Source organism: Ptychodera flava, chromosome 18 (genome assembly GCF_041260155.1).
Source record: "Ptychodera flava strain L36383 chromosome 18, AS_Pfla_20210202, whole genome shotgun sequence".
NCBI classification, from domain to species: domain Eukaryota; kingdom Metazoa; phylum Hemichordata; class Enteropneusta; family Ptychoderidae; genus Ptychodera; species Ptychodera flava.
The window spans coordinates 1469982-1485124 of record NC_091945.1 but is presented as its reverse complement, the minus strand read 5'-3'; the positions used below and the strand labels follow the sequence as shown (position 1 = coordinate 1485124).

The 15143-nt window shown below is 38.6% G+C and overlaps 1 protein-coding gene across 1 annotated transcript in view; it reads left to right on the top strand.

The window, feature by feature from the left end:
- The first annotated feature begins 2306 nt into the window (after positions 1-2306).
- Positions 2307-15143, top strand: part of LOC139117974 (C-type mannose receptor 2-like) — a 76025-nt gene continuing 63188 nt past the window's right edge. Inside the window, exons 1-4 of the mRNA XM_070681235.1 lie at positions 2307-2679; positions 10501-10658; positions 12916-13031; positions 14876-15009. Coding sequence (XP_070537336.1) covers positions 2631-2679; positions 10501-10658; positions 12916-13031; positions 14876-15009 — 457 coding nt within the window. The 5' untranslated portion in view covers positions 2307-2630. The remainder of the gene's footprint in view (positions 2680-10500; positions 10659-12915; positions 13032-14875; positions 15010-15143) is intronic.

The window sequence follows — 15143 nt, the reverse complement described above, 5'->3', positions numbered from 1 at the left end:
AATGGTTCGAAAATACCCATAATGCTATCTTGAGAAGAATTGACCTTGACCTCATTAATTGGGGATAAGAGGGGTTTAACCTCAGAAAATGTGTTGCACACATTATTAGACTCTAATTGAGTTGATGAAGAAATAAAGCCGGTTGGCTTAGATCCACTTTGACCACTTTGACCATCACGTTTTCTTTTCAATTTGAAACAATCTGACATTAAATGGCCGTCTTTCTTACAATAATTACAAGAAAGTGTACCAAACTGTTTGTCAGAAGGAGATTGAGACTTGGGATCTGATGATGTGGGAGTGTTACTTGAATTTTGTGAACTGTTGTCATTTGATTTTCTACTCTCCTTTGAAAATTTCTTGGATGAAAAGGAGGAGTTAAATTTACCTGCATTGTTTCTGTATGAAAAGGACTGGGATGGTTTGCTGAGAAAGGAAGATTTGTGGGTCAATGAATAATCATCGGCCAAACGTGCAGCAACCTCCAATGTATCTGCCTTTTGTTCATTGATAAACGTCTTGACGTCACTTCTGATGCACCTTTTAAATTCCTCAATCAAAACGAGCTGTCGTAATTTGTCATAATTCTGACTGACCTTTTCAGAAGAACACCAACGATCAAACAGTTGTTCTTTTGTTCGAGCAAATTCAACATAAGTTTGATCCTTCACCTTCTCACAATCCCTAAATTTCTGACGGTAAGCTTCAGGCACCAACTCATAGCCCTTGAGAATTAATTCCTTCACAGAATCATAATTTGAAGCCTGCTCTACTGACAACTGAATGTAAATTTCTCTGGCTTTACCCACCAAAGCACTCTGCAAAAGCATAGACCAGGACTCCTTAGGCCAATTCAGACTCTGAGCAATTTTCTCAAAATGAAGGAAATATTTATCAACATCCTTTTCTTGGAAAGGGGGAACTAGCCTGAAATGCTTAGTGATGTCAAACTTGTCTGAAGGGAAGAATTTTCCTGACTGTCCAAGCTCTAAACGTCTCATTTCTAATTGCAGTCGGTGTTCTGCTAATTCTCTTTCCTTTTCTTTTTCCTCTCTTTCTTTCTCTCTTTGTCTTTCTTCCATTTCTAATTCTTTCTCTCTCATTTGTAATTCTAGTTTCTTGATCTCCAAATTTGTCTGCATTTCTAATTCTAATTTTCTGAGTTCAGAGGTAGACTCGGGCTCATAATCTTTTAAGGCAGACTCCTCAAAATGGCCTGATTTAACTAAATGTTTTGCAATCTTGAACTGTATTTCTCGCTTGTGCATAGATCGTTTAACTTCTACCTTAAGGAAATTGGCCAGTGTTATGAGGTCGTCTTTTCTGAGGGAATCAAATGTGTCCTGATCAAGGTCATCCATAAATTCGTCTGGCTTGAATTCCGCCATGATTGAATTTTGCTGAGTTCACAGTATACAGTAGTTTTGAAAAGGCAGGCAAAATGTTGTCAAACGGCTCAAAATATTCGGATCCCGGACGAGCCCCCAATTTTGTTACGTGCAGAGAAAACGAACAAAAGGGTGAACTCAGCAGTTAACGTTTAAACAAAATTTATTACAAAAATAAAACTAATTGCTAAGTCAGGGATAGAGTACAAGCTTTAAAAGTGTACAGACTACTTATCTCAGCTGGGACGGCAAAGCTCCAGTCTCAGAGTTGTAACAGTCAGTCGGATGAATGAACAGTCCTTCGGCTTGCAGGCTTGTAGTTGCACAAAGTCCACAGTATAAATCCAGCGTTGGCAGTGAAGGTCTTGAAAAGTCTTGAGAATGACTACTGCTGGAGTTTAGTAACACACAAGAGACACGATCCCAAAAGTCTGACTGGAAGCTGTGCACGTCCCTTTTATAGGCATATAAGAACAATCTAGAACTTTTATTGACATGCTAATTACTGTTCTAAAATTATCTCTCTTACACAACTAATCAACTTTCCAGAACATTCCAAACATGACTAATTGAATTCAAGGTTGTGAGGTCATCAAGGGCAGTGACCTTGAGAATGTTCTAGACTAATTGAACTCAGGTCATGATGAGTGTGGGGGAAATGACCTACATAACATGTACGTATATAAACCAAGGCTACTTGGAGATTAGAGCATTTGAAATCTGTTGATAAAAGTTGTGAGTTAATCTTCTGAACGTCAAAAGCTCAAAGCAGGCTGACACACTTGGTAATGGATGGTTATTTTATTGAGACAGGTTTATTCATTCCTTGCCAAAGAACACAAATTGATATATACCTCACAAAACAATTTCTCAAGGTGAATAAACGAGCATGTATCCATCCATTGACTATTAAACCATATATAATTCGGACCAGGACAACAAACACATTGCATTCGTGACATGTCGCTGCCTTCCAAGATTGTCGACACATTCAGATGTGACCATTTTTCCTTTGTTGTTAACGCCCATTGTACCACTTTTCTGTTCGGAGGTTCTTAAAATTTGCGTATTGATGGAAGCAGCACGCATCCCACCGTTATTTCAATGTGTCACTAGACACTTCTGTGTTTGGCAACTTGGGTCACGTGATCATCACGACAAACCCTCGCAGCCTCGGATGTAGCTGTGTAACACAGATCTACGAGGTGATTCTCTCCGACGGTGACCCTGTGAGACTTCGGCATGATATTAATTTTCAAAGTTCTGGTCTTTTCAGCGTGCTTCGTCCATGGTAAGTTTTTCAGTTACACTTATCATGGAAGTGATGTTTCTAAACTTACCTGCTTCTTAATTTGAACAAAATAATCTGTAATTTAATTTTTTAGTCGTGTTTTTAGTATGTGAGTCGTCATCACAGTTTCTTTGCTATTTTATCTATATTATAACGCATGCTAGTCATGAACGTGGGGAAAATTGATTTTTCATCATACATAACACTTGATACATTGTGAATCCGTCAAGCGATTTTATGAGAGCTTCGGCAGCCGAGTTGAAGGTAGATTTCCTAAATTTATCTTCACAAAGAACGCATGTTTTAAGTTTGCATAATACTTGATAAATTCGTCAAAAATTTGCACAAAAAGTATTTTTCATAGTTTTACCGGATACTCATGGGACCATCCATAAGCTTACTACTAGAAGTAAACTAAAAGGGGTTAGAGATTAATTCAGACAGCGTTATGCAAATTTTATATTGCATGTTTCAGAGAGATATGTTTTCAAAATCAAGAGCGTGAGCTGGTCGTCTAGCTGTACAAGAATAGTCAACTTCAAAGATTTTGCAATATACAGTCACATACTGTGTGGACGTTAAGTTCAAATGGTTATGGAACTTAACGACAATGTTGAGCACTAGGAAAAATAGAAAATCACAAAAATTTTCTCTCATTGCTTTTTTAATTCTTTAAAGAAACATACTGACGGGAGCCATTGTTTTGTCACTGATAATTCCTAGTACTTGGCAGTGCGTGTAAGGTTTCAACTTCCCCTCTGGGTCATATCAATGTCTGGCCAAGGTCTTATTTGATTTACTACATGCCCTTCAGGCCCTAACGTTTGATCCACAAAACACTGCCTTACTTCAACGTTATCCCTGTTTTATTGATAAGGTGAGGATAATCACAGATATCACCTCTCTTCCCCCCTTCTTGCTCTTTCTGAGACTCTGTTAACTCAGTTGTGAGTGAAAATATGAACACATTAAATCGAGAGCTTTATTCAAAAAAGTGATCACTGGTTCAATGTTGCAAACGATAAGAAATGTAATCACGAAAAGGCGGCAAAATTTAGCTGAGCTTATCGCTAAATCATCAACTTGTAAGGAGTCTATTTTAAGAACTAAGAAGACTTACAACAAAGTAACCACAAAGTGTTTTTTTCTCTGAAAGCAAAACTGAAGGTTCCATTCAATCTGATGTCTGCGTTTTTCAGAAATAACCAAGGTTCGTTGATATAGGTCATAAATACCGGTACGGTGTCAACAAATACCTCATAGAATGTAATCAATCTTGGCGAAAAAGAAAATTATGGTAGGCTAACCTACCTACAGTTTTAAATCTCGGCTTCAGCATCTAAGGGTTAAAGGTTATTGGCTTGTTTTTTGCTTGATCTTTTACCAACTTACCTGTCAGATGAATCGTACACGTCAGTTACGTTTCAGCGAGGCAAATATGTCTTCCACTTATGAACCAGTCATCGGAAGTCGGTTGAACATGTGACATTATTTTCCAAACTTCGAATTTGAATGATGAGCGATGTCTTGGTCGTCTTTTCGTTCTGTATTGCTGCTACTTTTCCTTTATTTTCGTGTTTGTTTCTGAATTTCTAATAGTTCTTGATTACTATCACAAGTCAAGAAAGAAAAAAGCGTCTTCTTTCGGAAACGTGTCCCCTAAGAGAGAAACTCCCGACATGAAAGAATGGGGTTCCTCCGAAAACTTCTTGAAAACAAATGATGCAAAGTTATCTGAATAGAAATGTTGCATTAAGTCTTAGTTCTTCGATCATGCCGTGACAAAGCGTTTTTCCGTCTTGCTTTCTGGTTTTAACGTAATACAGTTACAAAATTGTGGTAGCTTCAACCTGTAGGGATGGACAATTAGATACAAAATAAGCTTGGAATGTTTCGGGGGACAGGATATATACGTTAGAAGTATTTGAAAAAAAATCTTGCCAAAGTTAGCGTGAAGAAGCAAAAAGGATATCACGCAGAAATGGGGAAAATAATAGAATCTCGGGCCTTCATTATGACACCACATGATTTTTTGCATCTTGTTATTGGTTCGCCCATAGACTCTCGAGAAAAACGAGAGTCTATGGTTCGCCTCTTGTGTGCAATGATGCGGTCAAGGGGCAGCAAACAAAAGTAGTCCCTGCAAACATCTGTTAAATGTTGGAAAGCTGCAGAGTACTTGCAGGAGAGCGGGGGCGGGGGGACGAGCGGGCGGTCAAAGTCATAATAGCTGCGAAAATGTAATAAACCGATCTCTAAATATCCTCAGTTTTCTGAGTTTTTAAAAACAAGACTCATTAAAGACTGAAAAAGTGTATAACACTGTCATAAGTCAAGGGTTTTACATTACCTTAAATTTCCCGCCATTTTCAAAAACTAATCATGTGACAGAGAAAATAGAGATTGCGACAGCAAAATGTCGGCCATCGTATGTGGTGCATTCAAGCAAATGCTATCATGTTTGTTTTTCTTGGAAAATCACGATGTGTGTGCGCACGAAATACTGCATTTTTTGCTTCTCCTTGGGGTTGCCATTTTACGAGTGCGGCACCCGGTTATTATTTAAAAACGTGAAGGAATGGTCCAACCAGCGAGCAGTGATACTTATAAGTCCTTTAGCACATTTACGCGAACCAACTTTGGTTTGAAAAAAATCACGAAAATAATACATACAATTCGCAGCTATGAGTAGGTGGCCAAATATTATTCGTTTGTTCATCGGAATATACCACGAAATGACACAGCTGTACAAGGCCTACCGTCTGCCGATACTTGTGAAAAGCCTCGTGGATGGAAGTGTCGTAAGGCTGCATTCACAAATACTTGGGGGGGGGGGCTTGAGGAATTCAGGGGGGATTCGAAATTTTTTGGGGGTAGTAGAGGGGGACTGGAGAGTTTTGCTGTGCGTATAAAGAGAGGACCTGAAAATGTTTTGGTTCCCTTTTATTTTTTACATTTTCCGATTCCAAGGTCTAGTGGGTAATTCAATGAAAAATGAAAGATATTTTTATGTCATTCAATGATTCTAAGGGAGCCGTCAATATTTACGGCCTGGGTGTCGTAGAATTCCGAGGGGTTCACTAAAAAAAATTTGGTGCAAAATACATTGAAACACCTCTCAGATTGCACTATTACAAATATCAATTTTTCAAAATTTTTGATGCGAGACGGGGGGGGGCACCCCCTTCGTGCTCTCCGCCATGGTGTGTTCTAACGGTTCTAAACTTACTTGGTAAAAAAGATGGTAAAACCTCTCAGATTATACCAAACTGCGCCATTGTACACATAAATTTTCCAAAGTTTTTCCATTCAAGAAAGGGACGCCCCTTTAACACTTTCGCTCAGCCTCTCGCATGCCCCCCCCCCCGTACTTTCAGTTTCTGCCTTATCAGATATCCTAGTGAAACCCTGTCATGATACCCATCCAAATTAAACAATACTATATGGTTGGATACTGGTTATAGCGTGAGCTTTTATATCTATTTTGTTATGACTTTGAATTTAATTTTGTTGGTTTCACCTTTTTCAACCGTCTTGAGACAACGGATGATAATCTACGGTACCCCAGGATTTGAAAGGTCAATTTACTATTTGCTGTATGTTTGTAATTTTTCCAAATACACGTATTGATATTTAACTTTTCTAAGTGTTAGTATTTGGGAGGGGGTCAGTCAAAATATGTGTTAGAGAGGGGAGTTACTCAAATTCGTAATGGTTGGCAGGGGGGTACACTAAATTTCAGAGTTTCCGATGAAATTCCTTCACTCCAGGCCTTAAATAATGACGGCTCACTAATACTATAGTAATATTAAACAAAATCTAAAGTGTTTGAATGTCATTGAATTATCGTGCATGCTCAATTATCTACAAATGTACGATGTAAAGTCACTGCTTTTCATGAAAATCACTTAAAATCAAAATATAAAACCAATCATTTCAAGTTCATGCAGTGAATGACATTTTCACATTATCATCGTACAATAACACAAAAGTAAAACTTTAAACAGTAAAGACTCTAACGTAAATGAAAAACTGTGACTGAACAGATAGATTTACTTTTCTACCAAATTTGCCAAAATTTCAGACATTAAATCGTTTATTTGATCATCATGGAATATTTTAACCTAAGTATTGTTAACTTTGCTACACTTTTTTACGTAGCATCTTAACCACACATGTCTTGTACTTTTAAAGAAAAAAATATTTTTTCGCTAGGTCAATATGCATGATATGCTAAGTTTTTCCCAATTTGGCAAAATGTGACCAGGGGAAGACGGCGGGGGCGGGGAAGTTTCCGTGTATACTACGCCTACTGGGTAGAAATTGGTTCCCATACGTAAGATAAGCTTACCCTTTAGGCCTACATATAAAAGTCAGCCGTTGCTTCCAGGAGAAATTGCTTCGATGACTGCAGCATTACAACGCCTCTAAATATTGTACGGCTCCAACATAGCCGACCGTTTTGCAGTACACTTACCGACAGAAACATCTATGGTTAGCCGACCGCCAGAATCATTATTTTTATTTATTTATTTCTCTTTAAATCGGACATCAATTGTCCATAGAAACACTATTACAGAAATGAAAGAATAAACTTAAAGACATGTGGAATAAAGCACCGGTGAGGGTGCTGACAGCCAACCTTATCTCACTAGAAAAGAGAATCAATCCAAAACTTGCGTAATTCAGATGAGAAATTCAAGCACTGATTCACTTGCTGAATAATTACATTATCACATATAGATATTCGTACCATAAAGCCATACTCTTTCATTGTTTTCTTAGTAACATGTAAAAATTATACATATCGTTTGAAACAAACATGGAACTTGCACTACTGAACTTTCTGTATCCCAGAAAAATACGGGCAGCTTATTATAAGCAACTCACAGTTTCATCATAGCCCCAAGGGAATATATAAACCAAAGGTGAGATCCGTACAATTGGTAACAATAGGCTTAAAAATCATACATTTTACCCTCAAAGAACATAGCGAAAATTTCCTCAGAAGCATATTTAATAGCTGAAACATAGAATGATCTCTTTTGACGATCAATATCTGCATCGTCTAAAAAGTGAGACGTTAGAAGACAGCCCAGATACTTCTTAGTTTCTACAAATGCGATTTGTATACCATTTATGTAAACTTTAGGAAAATGTACAACTCTATATTTGTTAGAGATGATACACAGGCATTCGGTTTTCTTTGTATTGAAAACAATGTCATGAGTGGTACCATAAGAACTACAAATATCTATCATTTTCTGCGTCCCTTTGACAGAAGGACATATCAAGCAAATGTCGTCGGCATACATTAAATGGTTTATAAACGTTCCACCGATATTACAGCCTACTTGAGATTTTACAAGCAAAGCACTCAAGTTGTCATTATATACATTAAACAGTTTTGGGGATAGGACACCGCCCTGTCTTACACCATTAGTAACAGTGAATCCAGATGAAATGCAATCACCCCAACGAATAATAATAGATTGCGTCCGATACCAAATGAGTAAAAATATTACAATATAAATTGGACCCTTGCGAGAAATCAACTTCTTAAACAATGTCTAATGGTTCACGCGATCGAATACTTTTGAAGCATCCAAAAAAGTAATTATGACATTACTACCATTTTTTCTGTAATAATTGATAATTTCCTTTAAAACAAACAGGCACATGTCAGTAGAGTGACCCTTCCTAAAACCAAACTGATAGTGAGACGTGTCAAGATACAACTCCATACTGTTCAAAAGAACAAATTCTAGAATTTTTGAAGCAATAGTCGACAGTGCAATAGGACGATAGTTGTTCTTATTACTGATATCACCATTCTTATCTTTGATAATTGGCACAAGGTCAGTTTCTGAGATTTTGTTTGGACAAACTCCATGAACTAACATTGCAGTAAAGCACATAGCAGTACAAACACTTTGTCAGCGGCATAGATATAATGCTCTGCTGAAAGTAAATCTGAACCAGCTGATTTGCCCATCTGTAATTTTCTTACTGCACATCGAATGTCACTGGGTGAAACAATGAAGTCATTTACACCATTAAAACTGTTTATCATGTCCTCAACAAACTTTTGATCATTATTGTTATGGACGTCATTAAACAAACCACTGTAATGTTTTCACCTTAAATTAGGCCTACATTATATCTAGTATTTTAACCTGAATTTTTACATTTTCTTTCAGTATCATGCAACAAAAACTAAATACTTTTATTTTTGGTAATCTCACTCAATAAACTTTTATTTTACAATAAGGGATTGGTCAGTTTCTTCAGCCTGGCGGGGCGGTTGATTCATTGGGGGGGGGGGTCACCCTATTTTTGACTTTGGTGATGCCAGAGGGGGGTCAGTGTGTTTTTGAATTTGACACAGGCTCATCACTGCCTAAAATGCTAGTGTCAGCTACAAATTTCATCATTCAGTTGTATTTTTGGGCGTGCCCTTCGGGCGCGTAACTTTAATAATCAGTCATATTTTTCAGCACCCCCAACTTTAACATATCAAGCATACATACATCAGAGATATCTGTATGTTCAATATTTTTCAGCGTGCTCTTCAAGCTCATTATATCAGACATTTTTAGCATGCCCTTCTGGTGCATGACTTTAATATACAAGGCATATATATCAGAGATATCAGGATGTTTCATATTTTTCGGCGCGCCCTTCGGGCGCCATGCTTCAATAAATCAGAGATATCTTGATCTGATGTTTGCTAAGTGAAAGTGTACCATTATGAAATCTGCATTTCATATGAAAAGGATGACAAATTCCTGATACTTTTCTGTTCTCTCTATGAGAATTCAGTATGAGAAAGCAACATGCACAAATATTTCACAATATATATTTGATACAGTGACTTATTTTAGAGATAGAAAAATGACAAACATCTTTCCTTCTCATCGATGCATTTATTTTCCTTTGTGTCACAGGTTTTCTGTAGAAGATGCTTTTTTATGAACAAAATAACAGTTAAGAAAGGCAGTTTTTGTCATTATTAGCTGTGCTTTTATGGTTTCAATGTTACAAGAAAAGGTCCTCTCAGACACTGTACACATCAGATTTGGCTTAAAAAGCTCTCTATGGCTCCTCAGGAGATTTATTGGATGGTTGGCAAGTCTTAACACCGTCAAAGTTTTTGATTCACTGCTTTTTCCTCTTTGATATTAATGATTGACATTCTTTTTGTACAACAGTTCAGGACATCTTGCTAAGCATAGAAAGTGTGAAATACATTCACAGCTCATTCAAAATATACTGTATTCAAACTTTAAGATTGACACTTTGAAATTCCTATCTTACAACTGTAGGCCTAATGTCAACAATTTCATTAAAACATAGAATGCCTATTTAAAATATAAATATATGTAAAATGTAATATATATATATATATATATATATATATTATATATATATATATATATATAATATATATATATATATATATATATATATATATATATAATTTATGTCCACCTTTTGTTTTACCTAAGCTTATGTCGCGCGCCGGGGGAGGGGGGTCACCCTGTTTTCAAAATTTGGAATAGGGGGGCTCAGCCACTTTTTGACGTCGGCAAAAAATAATCCACCGCCCCCCCCCCCGGCCGAAGAAACTGACCAGTCCTAATTCCGCCATACAGTGAGAAATATGCAAAATAACGCACGCGGGACGTACATGACTGAACTGTACTGACGCGCGCCACAAGCAGTCCTGGATGTTGTGAGCTGCAGCAGCCCAGTCGAGGCCGCCGGATATCCTATGTCGAACTCAAGACTAATATCGAGCTTTTTTGTTCCTTTGCACAGCTTTTTCTCAATATCGATGCCCTGCAGGCTGGCCAATAAGTTATGGCAATCGGTGCTTCCGAGTCGAACCCGCCGTGGCAATCACCTGGTACGATGCAAAGATCGAGTGCGAAAGCTTGGGTGGCTCCTTGGTGATCTTTGACACAAAGGCGGTTAATGTGAGTGTACATTTATTACTTCAACGACAGAGCGTGCATTCGGTGTTTGTGGGAACACGGAGGGAACCGGTAGTATACTAATGCTAACTACATTCGCTTTTGTTATGTAATGCAGTTATCTGATGAAACCTAAAGATACTGTAAAAAATGCATTTCTTCCCGCAGCTTTTCTCTTCCGCTCGGACACACACGGAGATCAGGATACTCGCTCTGCATGGCAGGGCTATGTGTGTGCTGTGTGTTACCGGCGTTATACGGCCTTCCACCACAGGCCGTAAAACGCCGGTTACACACAGAGCTATCGGGATACTAGCAATTCAAATTATAGTCGGCCTACGTCTCCGAAGTTGTGAAAGAGTGTATATTCTGACATCGTACGGGCTGGCATATACCCCGGTATATGACATCCCACGGGCAAATTTAAGCACAGGCGCCCGTGCGCTGCATAGTCTGCTACTAGCCCTACGAGTATGGCGAGAGTGTCGGCTTTGGTGGTGGCTTTGGAGGTGGGAGGCGGCGTAGCCAAAGCCGGACACTCTCGCCATACTCGTAGGGCTAGTCTGCTACAAGATCGATAAATTTTCTGCTCGATCTATCGATCCCGTACTCGATCTGCCCGCCACTGCAACCTAAATACAGTGGCGGGCATATCGACTACGGGATCGATAGATCGAGCAGAAAATCGATCGATTTAGCAGACTACCAGGGAACAAGCATTTAATAGCGTTGGTCATGCCTAGCTCTGCATGGCAGGGCTGTGTGTAGCTGCAGTACAGTAGCTCGAGCTTTTGCCTGGGTATTTAGGTCGGACCCAAATACAAGGCAAATTTGTAAAACCTCGAGCTACTGTACTGCAGCTAGTCAGTGTGTAGCTGTGGGTCCATAGCTGTGTGTTTTCAGACGGGATTCCTGCCTTTTACGGGCTGGTTTTGATTTTTACGAATCCCGCCACCACAGCTATGGGATATTCCATAGACTAGCGTCCAAATCCGCCACAAGCACCCTTTGCGCAAGTTTGTTAGTCCCCCCACAGTGATCTTTTTTCTCGATTTAGAACCATAACTTTGACATGCCTCTTGTTATAAATTGGGGAAAATGACATAAACCTATGTGCCCATAGATTTGAACATATACACTCCAGTGATACTTGTTAATGACCACATTTCCCTGCCCCATCAAGACTAATACTCCTATTACAAGTGGGGACTATGTCATTGTCAATGACTTGTTCGATGATATTTCGAAAATTTTTCCATCCAAATTACAAACTGCCAACACTCATCTACAGCCTTGTTATTAGGGACTCACCACGACCAGAAATCTACTCAAAATTCACTGAAATATCACCTTTTTTCTAAATTCTAGGTTTACCCAACATGACTACCACGGGAGACTGCCATTCTGCTAGCGTAAAACTGTTGGTCGAGGCTCAAACTCAAAGCAGCAGTCACTACAGTGACGGAGGCAGTGATCTGTCAACTTTTAAACACAAACTGAGAGATTATTGCCGGCATCCGCACCCCATGAATATTCACAGATCCTAGGTCTGAACTTTTTTCCCTCAAGTAAAAGTTTGATTTCAGTTTTGTGAGACTGGCAATGTTCATAAAACGAACTATGGTCATTGATATCACACGATTAGTCTCTCGGTTTGTGTTTAGAAGTTGAGAGGTCACTGCCTACGTCACTGTAGTGACGTGTAACTTTGAGCCTCAACCAACAGTTTACGCTAGCAAAATGGCAAAAAGGGTGCTTGCGGTGGATTTAGATGCTAGTCTTTGGAATATCCCATAGCTGTGGTGGCGGGGTTTAAAATCGTAAAGGTCAAACCAGCCCATAAAAGGCAGGAATCCCGTCTGACCCACAGCTAGGGTGTGTGTTACAGGTATTATACGGCCTCCCACCACAGATGATCATCAGATGATCAGATCCCAGGCTGCCATGGTAAAAACATAAATGTGGTAACTTGGGAAACAAGCGTATGGCAGACGTCACAATATCAATCTAATCGATCTCTTTAATTTACGCTTTGCAGCATTTTGGAAAGCAGCCAAAGACACAAATTATACACTACGGTCTACTGTAAGAAAGCTCGTCAGTGCACCTTATTATAAATTTTGAACATCTGACGATATTTAAACTCCAGCATACAAGGAAATTTCTGGGATCGTGGCTTTCGTATTGTCGCTTTGTATCGTTTAATCTCTTTCGATTTGGCGGTTTCTAATTATTTTCATATTATATGTTTTTACAACAGGACTTCATGATACCCCACTTGCCGGGAGGCATATACTGGATCGGCCTCCATGATATGGAAAATGAGGGTACTTTCATTTGGGTGAATATGGTCTTATTGACCACCTATGGATACAGGTAAATACGGTACTATTATCACCCTTTAGATAGGGGTAAATATGGTACTATTATCAACCTATTGATACAGGTTAATATGGTCCTATGGACGACCTATGGATACAGGTAAATATGGTACTATTAACAACCTATGTATACAGGTAGATATTGTACTATTAGCCTATCAATGCAGTAAAATGGCACTCAGGTCCTATTGACCACCTATATGGATACAGGTTGATATGGTAATTTTATGTATGGATACAGGCAAGTATGGTCGTATTAACAACCTATGCATACACGTAAATGAACGGTGAATATTATTTTCCATCAAAGTACTTGCAATCAAATTCGTCACTGATATAGAAGTCTGGATGATATCAAATATTTTAAATAGAAATTATATGAATGCTGTGGTATGTATTTTCATTTTCTCACACAAAAACCTATTTGGCTCTAGCTTGATCATGTTTATCATAAATATCAGCACTCTCACTTCCCCAATTTGTACATTTCTCATTTTGTCTGTGGAAGAAAAATGTAGATTTTGAGCTTTTAGCTCATATTTGGTTTTGTATATGTAACCCAGGTAGTTAAACTGTCAGTCAACTAAACCTGGACCCAAGTTCATATTATCCAATTAACAACAAAAGGAAAGAATGATTATCGTACAATTTGCGTTGCAGTTTATGTTGAGGTTTATTTCACTACACACTAATGATGATAAAAAGTCTACAATGATTAGTCGGCAATACTGTTTAAACATACAGAAACTCTAGACACGCCCCTATCCAAGTTCATATCAATTACAGTGTTCACTCAATAGACACTCTCCAGAATTGTTCAGGGTTCAGAGTCCATGTCAATCCTGTTGCTACGGTTACAAATTCCGTGTCGTAACCTCTTCCAGTTCGGGTGGGAAACTGATTCACACAAAACGTCCTCCAGACAGTTCTCCTTTCAGATTAACTCATTAGCAGTCCAACGCTTCCGTCAATGGGTTGGTATGTCGGGAAACTAGAAGTTCATAAGCCTTGCAAAAAGAGAAGAGCACTTACAAGTTACATAAGCTCTTTGAGTCAGCAGATCGTGATATCAGCTGGATCTTAATCCATGGCATTAGCAATGCCATTCTAGTCACTTTATGTCAAGGTGAACAAGTTCATTTTCTGTCAAACTATTGGTATTCAAAAATCAAAACAAAAAGTCAAAACTACTACTAAAGAAATCAATCTATTACTGTGGAAGCTTGAGATTCAGAATGGCTCACAGTCCAATTGGGAAAGCACATGGCCCCTCCAATCTGCCTCACAATGGGTGTGGTCTCAAACTTCAAAAAAAACATCTTGAAAGCACGTTACAAATTCAGTATTGCAACAAATGTGAAAACCTAGAAGTTCATAAGCCATGCAAAAAGACCAACCACGTCGTCTTGGTTACTGGCAAGAAGAGCTATTTCCCTTAGACCGAGTCTCTGCCCGCACAACTACACCACTCCACGCAGTATCTGTCTGCTCGCAGTGCATTGTGGGAGATAACGGCAATCAAGGAATTCCATATGATTGCGTGACTTACTTCGTAACCAGGGTTACACATATAAAATACCAAAAAGAGCTTATATGATGAGTCGGTGGCGTCTGTATGTCTGTATGTTTGTGGGTATGTATGTGTGGATGTATGTTTTGTATTTTGCCAGAAACACTTCATTTTAGTGCATGGTTTACAGATTCTGAAATAATTGCAAATTGCAAATATTTCAGAATCTGTAAATCATGCACTAATTATTATTGGATGTATTTTGTTTGCAGACAAGTTTTGCTCCATGAATTACTTACAATCTGTTTTTGTGTTTTCCATACAAACAGCAATTGGGGACCTGATCAACCGGATAACTGGGGCAGTGGTGAAGACTGTGTGTATGCTGGAGGCAATGGAAAGTGGTTTGATCTGATATGCAGCAGTAGCCAATCCACAGGATTTGTTTGCCAGACTGAAATGAGTTAGTTTCTTTCATTATACACAAATTAATCTACACTAGTCTACATCTTGTTGTGGAGGGTTGCAAGCTAAAAATGCACCATTAAAGTTACCCACACAGCAGTCTCTACGGTGGATTATGTTGAATTTTTTATA